The following is a 17402-nucleotide window of genomic DNA, read 5'->3' on the forward strand; positions in this document are numbered from 1 at the left end:
GAGGAGCAGTTGTGCAGGCTGTACCTGACTTCCTTGCAGCAATGCTGCTGTTAGAGATCTTCCCCTGCCGTTTAGAAACCTGACACCTTTTTTGTTTTGCTTTTCTTTGTATTGACAGATTTTCAGCACAAGTAAGGGAGCTTCTGATCAAGATTGTCAGCATCAGGAACTCTGGAACTGCACCACTGTAGTATCAGTGAAACAGCAGAAGCCCCTTGTTGCACATGGATCATCAGCTCAGCTTTGATAACAAATGTGTTTCTCATTCTTCCCTGACCTAGCAAGTGTTGACCACCAGCAGCCTTCCTGGGGCCAGCCATATACTAGGTTGCAGTGCCAGGCTAATGCGGTTTTCACCTAAACCAGGTACATTCTCCAGATCAGCCTTGTCACCTCTTTGACTTTATTATCAGCTACAATTCAGTCTTGGCACATGTGGGGCAGTGAAAGGCTGTACCAAGAAGAGTTCTGCCAAGGTGCTGTATAGACCCTTTTTGAATAAAGATTTTCACAGCACTGCCAAATCCTTCTCTCTTATGCAGCTACCTTGAACTCAGATTTTGAAACTAATTCTACGGAGTGTTTTGGCAAGAAATCTCTATTGCAAGCAAAAATAAACTATCAAACTTAAAACACTTCACAGCCATGTTGTAGACGGTTCTGAACACGGGTAACTTTGCACCAGCATCTTTATTTCCCTTCCCCTCTACTCTTGTGACTAGTATTTCAAAAAGTAACAAATTAGGAATTAATACAGGAATCTGAGTCACTCAGCAGAGCCCAGGAAAGTCTGATGCGACTCTTGACTGCTTCCTGCATGAGCATGGGCTCTACCATGCAAATCAATGTCATGACTCTCACTGATACAGGGTTTTACCACCTCAAAGGATGTATCTATTCATAAGAACCAAGAGGAGCTGTTGTCTTTGGCATGAGCTTAGTTGGTGAGTGTTCCACTAAATACTTCCTGTTACTGCACAGACTTCAGGATTGGGGAACCGCCTTGCAATTGATCAGAATCAAAGACCACCTCTTCTGCAAGAAAGCAAAAAATATGTCTGCAGGACACAGTTTCCCTAGAAACAACGTGGGGTTATTGCTTATTTGCCCTGTGATTGTGCCAAGAGGTTCTAGAGTACAGTCCACCCCAGGCTGTACAAATGCAGAACAAAGTTCCTCTCACCCTGAAGAACCCATAACCCAACTCATATATACAGGAAGGCTATACCCAAGCGGAAACAAAATCCTGAGTTTGGATATGCTGAACAAGACATTTAAGAGAACTGAGTTTCAGGACTGCTGAGCATTTTACCCTAAAAGAAAAACAGAGTCTGGAGCTGCCTCTCTTGCCTACAGGGCTGGGGTGAGTAATTGCTCCCAGATTCTTCTGCAAGCCACGGAGAGATTTCAAGACCCTTTCTCTGACACCTGTGCAACTCCATTTGAGGTCTATAGAGAGTGCTAAGAGGACAACATACCCTGAGCATTAATACAGCATGATAAAACCTGTCTTCTAGGGCCACCAGCTAGTGTATCACACGGTGCATTCCTATTAGCAACAGCAAAGAGGAAAAAAAAGAGGGATCAGAGCACCACTGCTATCTACCACTCCAAGACACTCTTTTGTAATAACACTTGCTGAGTGAGAGCCAAGGCTGTAGGAATCTAAGCCATCATTTTCGATCTCCTACCATGTGGCAGACCCTGCATATTCATTACCTATTAAAAGCTTTGAAAGTGTAAATTCATCCCACAATCAAGCACGCTGATTTATTCACACAGCTGAGTCACGCTCATTTACAGCCTGTGACCTAAATCTATTAATCCAGAAAAAAAAAAAAAAAGGTCTTTTTTATTTTGGTGATATTAGATGAACAAAGGTAAATATTTTAAAATTGTGTGTGGCATTTCTTTCAAGCAGTGGCTGACACACAGCTCAGCACAGCACTAAGCCTGCCTTCCTTGCTGGTGCCAAGAAGTGGCGCAGATATTGCTTTATATTATTTGGCATGTAGTGACCCACTTAACAAAGACTTCACAAAATCTTCATGGGAATCATATCAGCTCTTTAATAAGAGTCTCTGAAGTGCCAAGCAGCAAATATCATGGAAACCTCACCTAAAGGGAACAATATCTCCCTCATTAATAACAGGAAGCACAATAGCCAGTTCCAACAGCGGGGAAAATTGCTCTGTTGAAAACAATATGTTATTTTGTCTAGCACCTCCTGAGTCTTTTCCTAGGGCCAAGGCAAAATTTTGATAAGCCTCTGCTGTACTTGAGAAATAAAATAACATTTTCAAAAATGACTGGAGCTTTTCGGAGTCACTGACTTTCAGCAGAATTACAGAAGCATTAAATACAGGTTGGTGGTTTACATTTGAAATGCCATCAAATTTTAATCTTTTGATAGCTTCTCCTTTCCTCCCCGTCAGATAGCCTATGCCATTCCCTGAGTTCATCACTGATATCATAAACAGCTCCATGAGCTGATGAAGGAAGAATGAGTTTTTGAAAGGTTAGTTAAAGTTTAGTCCTGTGCTGAAATTGCCGTCGCAATCTAATTACACTCTGCACTGAGCACACACTTTGGGTCTTAAAATCGATTTCCATTCCAGGCTGGCAGTTTACTTCTAGAAATCAGTTCTTGCATGTGGGTATTAAGATAGACATACATACATATACAGTGTAAACACTGATACTCTCTTTCACAGCCTTGTGCATTTCACCTGTACTTTCTTTGCATTCATTCACTGCTGTCCTTCTGTTTGCAGTCTATCCGTTTGAAGAGAGCATCCTTCTTCCCCCTTCCCACTGAGATTCTTCTGCCCAATTCTTTTAGAGAAACCACAGGTTGGTGTTGATGATGGCACACAATCAGCATTATTGGCAACAAGTCCACCAAAATTAAGCAGGCATCATGACTAACAGACTGTAAAATGGGTAAGTTTCTGTCAGTAGCAAGAGTGGGAGAGAAAATACAGAAAAAAAAGAGAGAAATTAAAGTTTAAATTATATTTGGTTAATTAGAGAAATACCTTCTGTGACTGGCACACCTGCTATTCAGTGAATGACACAAGTTCCTAAAACACTATGATCTTTACAGTAGTTACATACAGTGTGAAAAGGGAAAGAAAGGTACCCGTGTATGAGCTCAGCGAGGTCAGATCTCACAGGCACCTTCAAAGGACTTTGAGAACACCCTTCTGGAGTCTCACTTCTTCATACAAAATCCCCAAAATAAAAGGCCAGTTCTGCATCTTTGCCTCTGCAGAAGGTGCTCCAGAGGATACTCTGCTTGGTCTCCTTGTGAGCTCAGGATCTGTGTCTCGTGAAGCCAACAACAGTGAATGCAAGTGTCCCCTCAGCGATCCTGTACCATACAGAAGTCTGGAAGATGAACCTGATTCTCATCTCATCACAGAACCAAGTAAAAGGGGGGAGGGTGGGAGGAGGAGGGGAGGAATCAGACCCAATGTTTCACAGCTATTATCCATGGCAACCCTTCCTCCTGTAAAAAAAAGGTATTTGAAATGTGTCTCTTAACACTTCTTCCCCAAAACAGAGACACTAGCAATTTCTTGCTATGAGAGGAGAGTCTGTCTACACTCCTACTCTCTTCACCCTGTACTGTAAATCGAGGGAATCAGTGCTACAAAACAGCGTAACAGCTACAAAATGCAAGCAATGGCAAGCACTGAATTAGGAGAAGTGCCATTGAACAGAACGTATTGCTAAAGAGCTGCTGCAGCAGCCAGCTGCAATAAACCCACAGGTAATTTACAGCCACATTATTCTACCAGCTCAAGCAAGCAAGCTTTTCACCTGAAATGTGTAAATCATTTGTGTTTATAACCACTTAGACCAACTCCTCCAAAGCTCCATTCCCTTCCAGACAGGTGCTAATTTGCTGTAACACAGCTAGAGCTACCTGACCACTACCATTTCAACAGGAGCCATACATCAAAAAGCACACGCAGTGATGAACCCAAAACTGAACCTGTCCCTGAAGAAGGAACAGACTGGGAGAATAACATAGTGAGGCCAGAACATCATGCATTACTTCAAATAGTCTCCAGCAGAAAAACGGCACCCAGACAGAGCTGTGATGCTGTGGAATGACAGTGGTGATTACAGTCTGGTCATGATGTGTCCTTTGAGGCATCATTGATTCTCATGTGTTAAATATCCCTGCTGCATGGCGCCTTCCTCCTCCTCATACCATTCTGTGGCCCCAGGCAGCAGACTGAGAACAGCAATTTGGCGCAGCATGTGCCAATGCACAGAATACTCAGTGCCCACCCCAAAGGAACAGCTGATACAGATCACCAACCTCTACCAGCTGCTCCACATGCTCAGGGAGCAGCATGGTTATTTGCCCCAAGCACAAGCCGGAAGTACCAAGAGGATGCTTCCGCACACCAGGACCGTCAAGTTGCTGAAAATGTGTTTAGGATGCCATGGGAGAAGGAAAACTATTGCTGGGAAAAGAAAGAGTTCACAATAGTCATACCAGGTTTACAAGAAAAATACAGTAAGAGAAATCTCATGGGCTTATGTACAAAGAAAAAGCAATCTCTGCCTTGTAGTTTTGGCAAAATGAAAGTAGTTTGTGAATACTTTACCTTTTCCTGAGGTTACCTGGGTGACTACCTAAATCAGAAAAGAAATTATCTGCATCTGCCAGCATTTGCACCAGGACAGTTACTTGACCTATGCCAAATTCACTGTACAGAGCAAACTTATCTTTTTGTCCATTGGAAAGACATCACAAGCTTGGTTAGAGTCAAAGCTTCCAACCTGACTGACAGACATCAAAAAATCCTCTAGATTACCAGTAGTCATCTGGCAAGGTGACTACTAGGACAGCTGTGAGGTGGTAGATTATTGATAGTGATCTGTCACCCCCAAAGTAACACTGGCAGTTGGAGATGTGTTCACCTCCAAATTTAGACTATCCCAAATGATAGTTGTCAACAGCAGACTGGTCAAACCAATTTCATTCTCTAAACAAGACACATTGGACTGTCTGACTGTGAGCAAATATCACAGCACTTTCCAGTAAATGCGTCCAACTGTGCAAAGAGCTTGCATTTGGCAAAGGGCACGTAATTCCCAGGTGAGAAGGCAAGACACAGTTTTCCTCAGTGGAAGACTTCCACGCTTTGTTATTGCTCAGTAAGAAAAGCAAAACTGACTTTATCAAAGCTCCTTTGAAGATGTGTCCTAAAACACTCCTCAATTCTTTATTTTCAAACAATCCCAAAGAGAACTGAGGAAGAAACATACAATCCACTCTTCACACTGGAGGCTAAAATTCACAAGTTTCACCAATGTCTGGCTGCAGCAAATGAAGTCAGACTTCATTTGCTCAAAACCAGGGAATGATCAGACAACAGTAACCACAAGCTGTGAAAACTAACAGCCAAAGAAACAAATACTCATGACCCAAACCCCTGTGTTCTCTTCTACCACCCTTTAAAGCTGTTCCTGCTTCCTGCACAAACTCACTGATTTTCTTTTCCTAAAGATTATATTCTTCCAGTCTCTTCACAGCGTGGCATTATCCATGGTTTTGCTTTACCGATTCCTTCATTTTCCCCACAGCTCTCAATAAGTGCAAGCTGAACATAACTCCAACTAGGCAGAGGAAAGATGTACTGAATAGCATATTTTCTCTTTCTCCTACATCCACAAAGTCTCTTCACTTGCTTCATACATAACTTGCTAAATAATTGATTTTTCGGCTTTCTCGCCAAGTAAAGGAAATCAAAGCCATTTTTTTCTTTTTCATGTTTCTCAGAAGAAAACAGAAAAAATGCTTTGTGTTGAGCAAAATCTTATGGTTTGGAGCATTTTCACTTGTTGTTGCCAAGTATTTCAAATTAAATTTTGTCTATAAAAAGCTAGCTTCAAATGGAAACAATCGAGATATACTTTTAAAAAACCCAAAGGTGATGTTAATTACATTTCTACTTTTTAAAGGCAAAAATAATTTGCCAAACTCATCTGAAATGATAGGATTTTTTTTTTCCCCACCCTTCACACACAAACCAGACTCGGCGTCTATACACTACTTGCCAAAAGAAGAGAGTAAGAAAACATCCGCTTCAGCTGAGACACTGTTAACACTGTTCTGCATTGCTGAGATGCTGACACACTCCAAATGAGCCAACACTTAGAGTTTTGCAGCACTGAATAAACACATAATTAATTGTCCACATCCTACCATAACAATCTTATGTTGTCAACAGATATGTCTGACAACAAGAGGGAACACACAGGTTTGAAGTGAGTTGCCAACCTCTATTGAGTACGCCTGTGGCAGAGTTAGGATACTCTGATTTAGAACAGCCTAGTCTACAATGTTTTTTCATTATGAAAATGGATTGCCCGATGGAAGAAAGCTGAAGACACACAGTCAGAAAAGGAGAAACACTGTTCAGCGTTGCAGTTCTTTTTAGACCAAGACAAGCACACTGCTTCAGAGCACTCTCACCTTTAGCCCTCCCAGCAGCACTAGGTTCCCCCAATAAGATCAGTAGGCCAGGGTAGTAGTTCTTCAGCACTGTTTTTGCCTGAGATTCCCCTCTAACAACAAATGCAAACCCCTTTTCCTTCTCTTCTACAAAGCTATCCAAGCTGCCAACTCTGCTAACAAACAATAATTTCCTGCGTCACAAGAAAAATCTGTATTTACTTAAAGTTACTGTGCGCACACCTGAAGAACAGTTGAGTTCAGGATCCAATTGTTATTACACACACGACTCAGACTGAATCCCCAAATCAATGTCCTCGCTCCGTACAGAGCTTCAATCAGCCTCTGAAGTTAAGGGTCTTATCCCAAAGTTGCTGCTCAGGACTTTCCCTCCGGTCACTGAGCACAGCTCTCCTGTGGACAGAACCAGTCTATTGAATTAGCTCTCTTTGCCTAGGCACAACTGGACCTGGTGGTACATGGATCCAGAAGAAAGTGCAAGTTTATATAGTAATTGTTATGGAGGGTGCATAAATCCTAAAATAGTACTGTATAAAAATTACACTCCCATGAAACACATTTTTATGTGATACAAGATGGCTTTGCTCCTGTTCCAACACACCTGCTCTCATGACCCTCACAGTTCAAGTACACTGGCCCAGCAGCCAAAGTGAGACCATCCCAGCTTGACGAGGCTGTCAGCTAGCTCATGGCCACATTACATGCCCAGATGCATCACTGAACACAACAGCTGCCACGTTGGCCAACTAACCCAGCAAGTGAACTAGGGCCCTCAAGAGCAAAATGTTCTTAGAAACTGAATTAAAGCAGCTGCCACACCTAGACAGGGTGACTACAGGCTCCCATCTTCTCCAAGCTGGATGCAAAGGGGGTCTGTTCCATACCACTGGCCACAAGCTAGTGCTTGCTCTGTTGCATGGTGAACATCCAAACCAAATAAAGAACCAGCAAGAGAAACAGCAACGGAGCTAGTCTTTACTACAAGGCTGCAAATCCTATGGTCAATCCTTATTACCTTACAGCATACAACAGTCCCTCTGCTGGAATGCAATGGGACCAGGATTCCTCGGGTCAAAATGCCAAACCTGCTCTCACTGGTGCTGCTTGTAGTCCCAGTGAGTAAGGACAGCAGAATCTCTCATACTACATCCCTTTTCCTTTTATTAGACCCCCCATCCCTAGGAGCATGCAGCCTTCCACAGCTGCCTTTAACTATTCCGAGCAAACTCAATTGTATTTTGACACAGAACCATACCAATCCAGCATGGAAGAGGTTCCTGCATCAAAATTCTTCTAATGAGAGTCCTATAGCATTCTACTGTTCCCAATAGCTAACGACACTGAGAAAGGTGGCCTTAGGACCATTACTGGAGGATTCTGTGCTACTTTATGGTGACATAATACACTATTGGGCAGGGACAAAAGGGTAAGTACCAACAATTACAAATGGCCTCTGCGTTGACAACTCTGTGGCATCCCTGAATTGCTATTAGCCATTGTATCCTAACATATACGTTGTATGGTTTAATTGGATAAAGTATGTTCAACTGATCGTATAGTCACCTGCTACAAAAACAGTGAAATCACCAATATTTTGAGACAGTTTCTCAAATCTATTAATACCGTGCAAATATACGGACAAAGCTGTTTGTATCTGCACGTTTGTTTGGGTTTTTTGTTGTAACAACTGAAGTGTCATTGGAAAAGAATATCATCCCATGTCCCAAAAGCCACCTGGATCCCACTGGGGAGGGTCAGCTCATCAGGAGTTGATGGAACAACACCAGAATGTCTTCATTGTCCCAGTGCAAATCTTCACAATCAACCAGGCATTGAGGATACCCAGAATGACCCACACACAGGGGAAAATGTGAAGCATGCTTTATCAGCAAATTTGCAGCTGGTGTAGCAGAAGTGCACCCCAGTTTGAAACACCACAAAGCACTGCCACAGTCTGAAGGGCTCCTTGCAAGCTTCCTATCAAAGGACTGCTTGCAGGAGTGCTGTACCATGACCCTGCTTCCCTGCTGGAGGCCAGGGTGGCAGAGCCTGCTGTGTGGCAGCAGGGATTCTCTGAAGAGCAGCCCTGAACCAAGAGGGAAAAGAAGTTTGACAATGCAGGTGTATGTGTGATGTTAAGGAACTCTTGACACAAATTTGAGCATCGAAATGTAGATAATTTTTAAACTGACACCATTCTAGAGGAAGAAATTGGTTTGGTTGACACCCCTCATTCCACCAGGCTAAAAGCCTCTCCATTCCAAACAGACAATTCCAGTACCTTTCCTTCTAATTTCAGGAAACCTAACAGAGAAAGTCTCTACCATTTCTAAGCTTTCCACTTGACCCCCTAAAACCATAACACTGTACCCAAACTAAATTGTCAAAGAAGCTTTAAAATATAAAGAGTACACGGTAATTCTTCCAGGTCTGCGCCCTGTGCATGGATTCTGTGTCCCTTGCAGTATTTTGAGCCCAGAGTTCACTCCTGTCACTCATTCTGGGGCTGAACATACTGCAGGACTGAATTGGACGCAAGGCTTAGGAAGGAGCCCTACTGGTTTTGGATTTCACTGCACACAAAATGTGAAAACACCACTCAGTTACATAAAAACACTTGCATTCTCTTCAAGTGAAGCCTTTCAATTATATCTTGAATAAAAAGGAACTGAGATGTATTATACAGTGCTTTGTTTACACTCACACTGCTGTTGTAAAACCATATGTTACAGTACTAGTGGTCGTGTCTGACGCTCTCTTTTATCATTCATGTACTTAATCACACCCTGCACTGAGTTAACTACGTTCAGTGCATGGATGTGTATTTGTTCAGCAGCCTGTGCAAGTATCTAGGTCTGAGATCACGTGTGTTTCCCAAAATACTGCATATTTTAAGAACTGTTTGAACTTCATCCCGAGCTCTTGAGCAGTCTGATTCAAAAATCAAATCAGGGATTTCAAAATGTTTGTGAGTATTAGCATTAAAATCAGCTAAAATTAATAGGAAAGTATATTGTCAACTACACAGAGAATAAAACCAATCACGTTGACTTATCTGAACACTGTAAGGCAATTGATTTTTTTTCCACTTTGTTGCTATAAAAGCACTGCTGCTGAGCATGACTCAATTGTGATAAATTGTAGGTAACAATGCAATTCAGAAACCAAGAAAAATTCTGTATTGGGGATCACCCCCACAAATACTATACGGCAGTGGCTGGTTCCCCCTCCAAGACTTACCCTCCCTTGCAGCAGTTTTGTATAAGTCTCTTTTCAAAGCTTAATCATATTAGAGGAATAAAATCAGTAGGTGCTAGAAATCTGAAATCCTCCCTAGGATTTGCAAGAGCAAATTTCTGAAGAACATGCAGACATGTCACAGACAAGGAATACCAATTTTACAACTTAACAGCATGGACTGAATAAGGCATGGAGAGGCAGGAAGAGGGAGAAAAATTTACATAGGAAATATCTGGTCTTGCTAGGCAGCTGAATGTTTTAACTTCGCCAGTTACATATGCTACCTTCCATACTGTACACAAAAGATGCAGTACTGTCTTCTGTGCTTGATCCATGTGCTAAATTTTTTCATTATTTTTGCATTTAATGATAAGACAAGATCACTGTACATGTACTAAATGCAAACACTGAGGTAGTTACAAAACACAGTTATTTAAATATCAAGAACTGCTATCAAAATTTTTTGCCTTTCCTTCAGGCATTCACAAGTCAGATCACTGACTTGTCCTGAGAAACACAGCAACAATAAATTCTTAACTATACATATAACCCCCTCAGAGCTCTTACCTTTGAAATGCAAACATATTACATAACGAATTAAACTCACGAGTGCACAGCAAACCTACAGCTTCTCTCTTCATAACAGTGCTTCAGAAAATGTTTGATGACAGTAAATACTAAGCTTGCTTTATGTCAGCTGTTTAGAAATACATGCTTAGTTTCAGGATATACCAAAAGGCTATCTTAAACATATTCACTGCTAGTTTGTACTGAATTAGTAAGGCTACAGTGACTGTACCTTGACTCATCCATAAATTAAGTACCCCACTGCGCCAGTTCAGAACTGCATTTTTTTGCAAGTCACTGTAAATGATATGAAAAAACTGGGTCATTAGCAAATATAGTTTTAAGGAGTCTAAATGTGTGCTAGCCTTGCTGTTACCTAGAGAACGCTATCATATAGGAGTGCTCTTTGCATCCTCATTACATCTAGGCAAATATTTTATTTTTTCTTTCAGTAATTATTTCCAGAAAAAGCAGAGAAGACAGAAGTCATAACTATTTTCTGTCCCCATTATGAGAATGGCAGTATTGCTGGGTAATACTTTTCTTTCAAGGTCTCAGTGCCAAAGTCTCTTTTTGTCATGGCTGCAGGTATGTCCAGAGCATACTGCACATTATCAAGAAGGTATGAACTAGTCCCTGACATCATGCACATTGATGTAAATGTGCAGTGATTCCATTAATTTCTGGGTGCAACTCTGAATGGCAACACTACAGTTAGGAGCCTGAAATTCACCCAGACTATTCAGAACGACTCCATGTTGTCATGCACTGAAATTACACTCCTGCTCTTCACAGGACAAGCTGGTTATGGAGTGGTTACAATAGAAGGGCTGTGTTTAAAGCATGACTCCATCAGGCATCCCTGGGGGACATCTGAGAGCAAGTCAAAGTGGAGCAACAGGACTGTCATTAAACTCAGCCAGCAGCCACAATCTACTACCTTGGCAGCACTTGAGGTTGATGCCTTTCATTTCAGTCCAGAATGGAGTTATTCATCAAACGGAAGCGACTAAAATTAGCAACAAACATCTCCCTATAAGGCAGAAAATTTTTACAATGAGGGTGGTGAAGCACTGGAGCAGGTTGCGCAGAGAGGTTGTTGATGCCCCATCCCTAGAAACATTCCAGGTCGGGTTGGACGGGGCTCTGAGCAACATGATCTAGCTGAAGATGTCCCTGCTCACTGCAGGGGGGGTTGGACTAGATGGCCTCTAAAGGTCCCTTCCAGCCCAAACCATTCTATGATTCTATTTCAATAGTTTCTTTCGGCCAGAAATCTTCATTTGTACGTGTGAAATATGTGATGTTGTTTTCAGCTAGTAAATCATTGACTTCAAGTGAATTACTGTCCACTCACAAGAATAATTGATATTGACCTATAGATTTTATTAGCTGTTCAAGCTCCCTCTCAGGTGTGACACTGCTTCAAGTTGATGAGCATCTGTTGATCTTACCATGACAAAGATGACTGTCTAAGTACCTGTATGGTTTGCACACCTCCAAAAGATGACTACCTATCTCAAAAAGAAGTTGTCAACATGTTCAGCATGTTTCACTTGTTGCTGGAAACCGAATGTAGAGTTTAAACAGATTCTGGCATAATGAAATGTCAGCTGGCACTATCCTGAAATACACATTCACACTGCCAGAAGTGGGGCTTGCTGAACACGTCACTCACAATGATCCTAGACATTCGGCTGCTAGTGCAACTATCCTCCCAAAGGGAACCAGATGGTGAGCAGCTCTTGGCATTTTTCAATGTTATGTTAAATGTTTCTTCAGCTAGTGTGTACATGCCATCCAGTCACGTAGCTTCAGAAACAGCCCCTCACATCTTTCTTCAGATTTCTCTACAAATAGCAAATAGACCATTCAACAGGAAAGCAAGGCCCAAGCCTGATATTTTTAAGCACTGAATGAAAAGTCTCAGCAAGGAGTTTCTGCTGTCAGTGGAGATAAAGAAGCACCTCTGAAGGATTTATTTCATCCTTGGGTCCTGTCACACCCTTTGAGTGTTCAACTGCTTGTCAGTGACCATGGGGGAAGATTAATTTAGACAACTCAGTTAAATATCTACAGTCAGATGAGATGAACAGAGGACAAAATGCCAAACTGCTTAAAAGCATAAGTTCCACAATTATTTGTTTGGGCAAGCAATGTTCAACAGCTAGCCTGGTCTGCTGTTAATTCAGGCACCACAGCAGGAATTTAGAGGCATAATTCTGTTCCTGGCTCTGCCAAATTAACGTGGCCAAGTAATTTCTTCCTCTAGTTGAACCACATGCCTTGTAGGGCAAAGCAAAAGTTTGCAAGCAAACTTGCAAGACGTGCTTCCATGGCCGAAGCACCTTACCTAAGCAGCTGATCTGAGGCAATCGCTATTCTGCCACAGTGGACTCTCAATGACTGCATGGCAAGAAGAGGATTTCAGTGTGCATGGTAAAGGCAGAAGGGAATGAGTTACAGTGGTGATGGTGCGGTCTTAGAGAAGAAAGAAAAGCATCAAGCTATTAAAAGCAGAGGTGTCAAAAGCCCTCTAAAAGTAAAATAGTAGAAAAGTTAATCAGAAAAGTCAGAGTTTATTATTTTGACTGTGCAGGTAAGGACTGCTTTGCTTGAACAGAAAGGTGCTCCCTTACTGCAATATTTTGCCTTAGGGCGGTTTTCAGAGAGTTGTTATCTTTCAGGAATGATAAATTTCAACATGTCGACTACACACACACAAAGAATAAAAAAAAAAGGAAATGGAAAGAAAAATAAAAAACAGAAAAGGCTAAATGCCCTACACAGTCCAAGCCACAAGCCCTACTGAAGTTGGCATCAAGAATTTATAGACTCCAAACTTTGGATGGCAGTGGCTTCAAGGAGGTAGAAAGCTGTGTGTTTCAGGTTGGCACACCCAAAGGGACAGATACTCCCTCATATCATAAACATGACCAAGGGCTATTGTGGATAAAAGTCAGAATTATTCAGGCCACAATGCTACCAAATAGGATCCTTGCTGTGGCCAGATGATGAATTACATAAACAGAAGCAGCAAATAACTTACATATGAGGGCAAATCATTCTTTCACTGATGCCAATGGGAAGATTTCTTTTGAATGTGAAGCGAGCTGAGGTGGATCAGGCCTAAGAATGTAGCACATACAAATGTATAATTAATTTTCAATGACAGTAAATATGTTCCAATGTGTTAATGGAAACTACCCTCTAGCAGTGTCTCCTCAGTTTAATTTCATAAGATGCATTCCTGCACAGAGCTTATTAGGTTCCTGCAGATGCAAGGTTGAAAACACTGTGCTATATGGGAGAATAGATTCTCACCATCTCTAAACATCAGCTGCGATTCACCACACATAAAGTTCATTTTTAACAAGACTTAAAACCAGACTAGCTCACCTACAGTGGTTGTTCTACAGTAAATCTGCACTTGAAAAATTGATTCTGTATTTCCCTAGCAAGCCTCTTCTGGTGATTTACAAATCCCATTTACTCAGCTGACACATGCTCTTTTGAAGTCCAGCGCCTTCTAGCCAATGACTACAAGAGACACAGCAAAAGAAACTGGAACAAGCTATATTATAACCCTGATAGATATATAGCTAAGACTTCTCTGTTCCAGTTTTGCAAATGTCTTGAACGCTGCCAGTTACCACCGAACAAAATGCAAAGGATGCATTTCTTATCACTAGTAATCTCTCCCGTGCCCGCCCAGTAAGCCAGTCCATCCTGAAACCTAGACACTACCGCTAACAACTGGTACTTTTCTACTGCCGACATTATTGAGATTTCCGGTTTTCTCCTCCTTCCCATTCCATTTACATATTTTCCAATTCACTCCAAGCTTATGAGTTCACAATCTGAATCCTCCTTTGCATCTTACAGAACCTCTTCCCCTCTCACAACCTTAGAGATTTCTAAGGCCTAGAAGGATTGTTATGATCATCACTGTCATCCTGCTGCAAAACAGCTGGTGGAATTTGACCGGTCTTCCTCAGTGCTGCAAGAGAAAGCCACTGATCTGCCTCCAAATAAATGCAGTAGTGCAAAAAGCAATTCTGATGCAGTTTATCTGGCAGAAAGGATTTTAAAAATACTTCTATTAGTTTACATAAAATTATACAACTTACCAAGATACAAATAAAACCAGAAATCAATAAAGCTCTCTACTATTACTAATTTCTTCTCCTTATTCTGCTGGTTAAAACAAGAAACTCCAGCTTCTCATTAAGAAAATGCTTAACAGACCTGTGACTATCTGCAAGCAATAAGCCTTCTGTCTCCTGGTCCTCTGATTTCATTCACAAGCTGTGTTTCATTACCAGCGGTAAGCCAAAAATAAGTAATTTGCTCCAACAATTACTGTGAATTCACTCTGGTTTTGCTGCCTCTTTGGCATCCCTTTATACACTACTGTTTTATTGGCTCCTCACATTAATTTGTTTTATTGTACTTTAAAAGGTTGGCTGATACTGTTTTTCTGAGTGCTATCCTAGCCTCAACTCCACTCCCCCTCACTGGTACCCAACGCTGCTGGGGTGTATTGTGAAGCACTGAACGGTTAAGTGCAATATCCCAAGAGTTCTCCTAGGGAAATCAAGCCTTTCTTGCCGGTTAATTTAGCTGGAGCTGCAGCCTTTGATTGAATTGCTTAAGGGAACTGTTTCAAACCAAGCGCATGTCATTACCCTCATAGACACTGGCCTGAATCCCACTCTCATTTACACTGATGTCACAGATTTACAGTGGTCCCACTGACGCAATGGCTTTACCGAGACTGGTGGCGTGACTCCAGATTTACGCTGTGTCACTCAAGGGCTGGATGGGGTCCTCACTTCCAACCCGTCACCTGGAGGTTTTAGGGTGCACCTGGGCCGGTGCTTCCCTGACTGTTCAGACCGCCGCACTTCACCTCCCCGCAGGCAGGCCGGGCAGCGCCAGCACCCCACCGACGGCAGCCCGGGGCTTTGCCCCCAGTGCCCCACGGAGCCTGGTACCCCGGAGGACGCAGCTCAGCCACGACTGAGAAAACCCGTGTTGTCACCAGAACAAATACACCGCCCCAGAGGAACAGCGACCCCCGAGCACTCCCGGCACTGGGACGGCCCCGGGGAGGGGACCGGTCCCTCCACCCCAGGGGACCGGGAGCCAGGTCAGCCCGGGGAGTCTGGGCCGCCCTGAGGGAAGGGGGAGGCTCCGGGACCCCCCAAGGGAAGGAGGGATCTGGGCTGCCTTTGGGGAGGGCTCTGCGGGAAAGGGGGAGGGCGACTGGGGGAAGGGGGCTCCAGGCCGCCATAGGGGGGGTCTAAGACCCCCTGAGGGACGGGGGAGAGTCCAAGCCGCCCTGAGGGAAGAGGGTCTGGGCCGCCCTGAGGGGCGGAGCCGGCGGCTCCCTCAGGGACCGGGGCAATGCGGGCCGGGATGAGGGAATGTGGGCGACGGGCGGGGGGCGTCCTGGCGGCCTCTGGCCAGGCAGAGCCATGGCCCGCTCCCTGCATAGCGGGAGCAGCAGGTGAAAGTTGCGCGGGGGCCGGGGCAGCGAGCTGGGCCGGGCGTGGAGGCCGGGCGGGACCGGGGGTCGCCCCACTCACCTCATCCCCTTGGCCGAACTGCAGCCCCAGGGCGACGAAGTGCTCCACCCGGATGAAGCCGTCCGCATCCTCGTCGCACACGTCGAAAACCTCCTTGAGCTTCCGCAGGAACCGCAGTAGGCTCGCCGGCTCCATCGCGGGCATTAGCTGGAGGCCGGCGGCACGGCCGCGGCCACAGCAGCCATGATCGCCCGCGCCTTCAGCGGGTGCGTGACATCAGCTCCGGGGACCGGGGCGGGAGGGACAGCGAGAAGGAGGAGGGATGGATGGATGGAGGAGAGCGGAGAGAGGACGCGAGCCTCGGGCGGAGGGAGGGAGCGAGGGAAGGGAGAACAATAGGGCAGAGCTGGAGGATGGGGAGGGAGAGGGAGCTGGGAATCCGCGCTCGGCGGGGGCGGGGCCGCCGCCAGGGGGCGCCGCGGTGAGGGGAGCGGCGCCGCCGGGGCCGGGCGGGAAGCGGGGCGTGAGGGGAGCGCGGCGGGCGCGCAGCGAGGGCGAGGGGCCGCGGGGCGGGGGCGGAGGTAAACGCGGCTCGGGACAGGGACTGGTTGGGGCAGCAGCGAGGGAGAGTTTCCCTGGGAAGGAAAATCGCGGAGGGAATGGGGCAGGGAGAGCGAGGGACGCAGGAGGGGGGAGAGGAGAGCACGCTGCCCTCCAGCAGCCGGGGGCCAGCAGGCCTGGCACCCCCGGGGTTCCTTTCCCAGCTGTCACTGACCCACCTGCGGCCCCATCGCTGCTCCACACCTCAGTCCTCCTTCCCGCCATCCCACATAAAACACCAGTCATGCAGTTTCTCCTGAGGAAAAGCCATTGTTCCTGGTCTGAAAAGGTCAGGCTTGGGGTGAGAAAAGCAGAGCGTAGAGAGTTAAGGGGCAATTAAGGAAAAGGAGGATGAGCAGAGCTTCCTGTGCTCAGTTGTGCTCAAGTGACCGGGCAGAGGCATTCCTCATGGCTGGGTTTGGCTTAGGACAGACACTCGTCACCCACGCTTCAATGAGACATAGCTGTTAACGAAGGGATGTCCCTGCCTTCGCAAGGTTCCTCATTAAAGCCTTCCGCAACTGCTGCGCCCCCTGGCTGGGCTTTAATTTGATGTCTCTGCTCTGTCCCTTTTCTTTCTCAGGTTTTTTTTGGACTTCTTTTTAAGCCCACAGCCGTGCACTGCCAGAGGGAACACCAAGAATGGTTCTGGTTCCTGCACTGTGCCTCCGACCAGGAATGATGGGGCAACATCTTGGGGAGGAAGAAGCACTGGCTCAGTCAGGCTCAGGTACCTACTGCTTCCCCCAGCACTTCTTTCCCACTGTGGTCACTGAGCACAGGTGACCATCCATCACTGAGTGCTGTTCTGTAGGTGATTGATAAAGCTGTCCATCTAAAATGACCACGAAAGCGCAGCAGGTTTTGAGTTGAGACAGTAGCCATTCATTTGCTTCTTGCAGTAAGAGAGGTCCATACAGCCCTTAGCAGCCCTGAAAATCCCATGTTTAGAGCAAGCTAGTCTA

At 44.8% G+C, this 17402-nt stretch overlaps 1 protein-coding gene across 2 annotated transcripts in view; it reads right to left on the bottom strand.

The window, feature by feature from the left end:
* RAB11FIP4 (RAB11 family interacting protein 4) overlaps positions 1 to 16120 on the bottom strand; it is a 124730-nt gene extending 108610 nt beyond the window's left edge. For both annotated transcript variants that reach the window (XM_075111123.1, XM_075111122.1), the window contains exon 1: positions 15898 to 16120. In XM_075111123.1, coding sequence (XP_074967224.1) covers positions 15898 to 16041 — 144 coding nt within the window. In that variant the 5' untranslated portion in view covers positions 16042 to 16120. The remainder of the gene's footprint in view (positions 1 to 15897) is intronic.
* Positions 16121 to 17402: the final 1282 nt, after the last annotated feature.

Source organism: Phalacrocorax aristotelis, chromosome 16, assembly GCF_949628215.1.
Source record: "Phalacrocorax aristotelis chromosome 16, bGulAri2.1, whole genome shotgun sequence".
NCBI classification, from domain to species: Eukaryota; Metazoa; Chordata; class Aves; order Suliformes; family Phalacrocoracidae; genus Phalacrocorax; species Phalacrocorax aristotelis.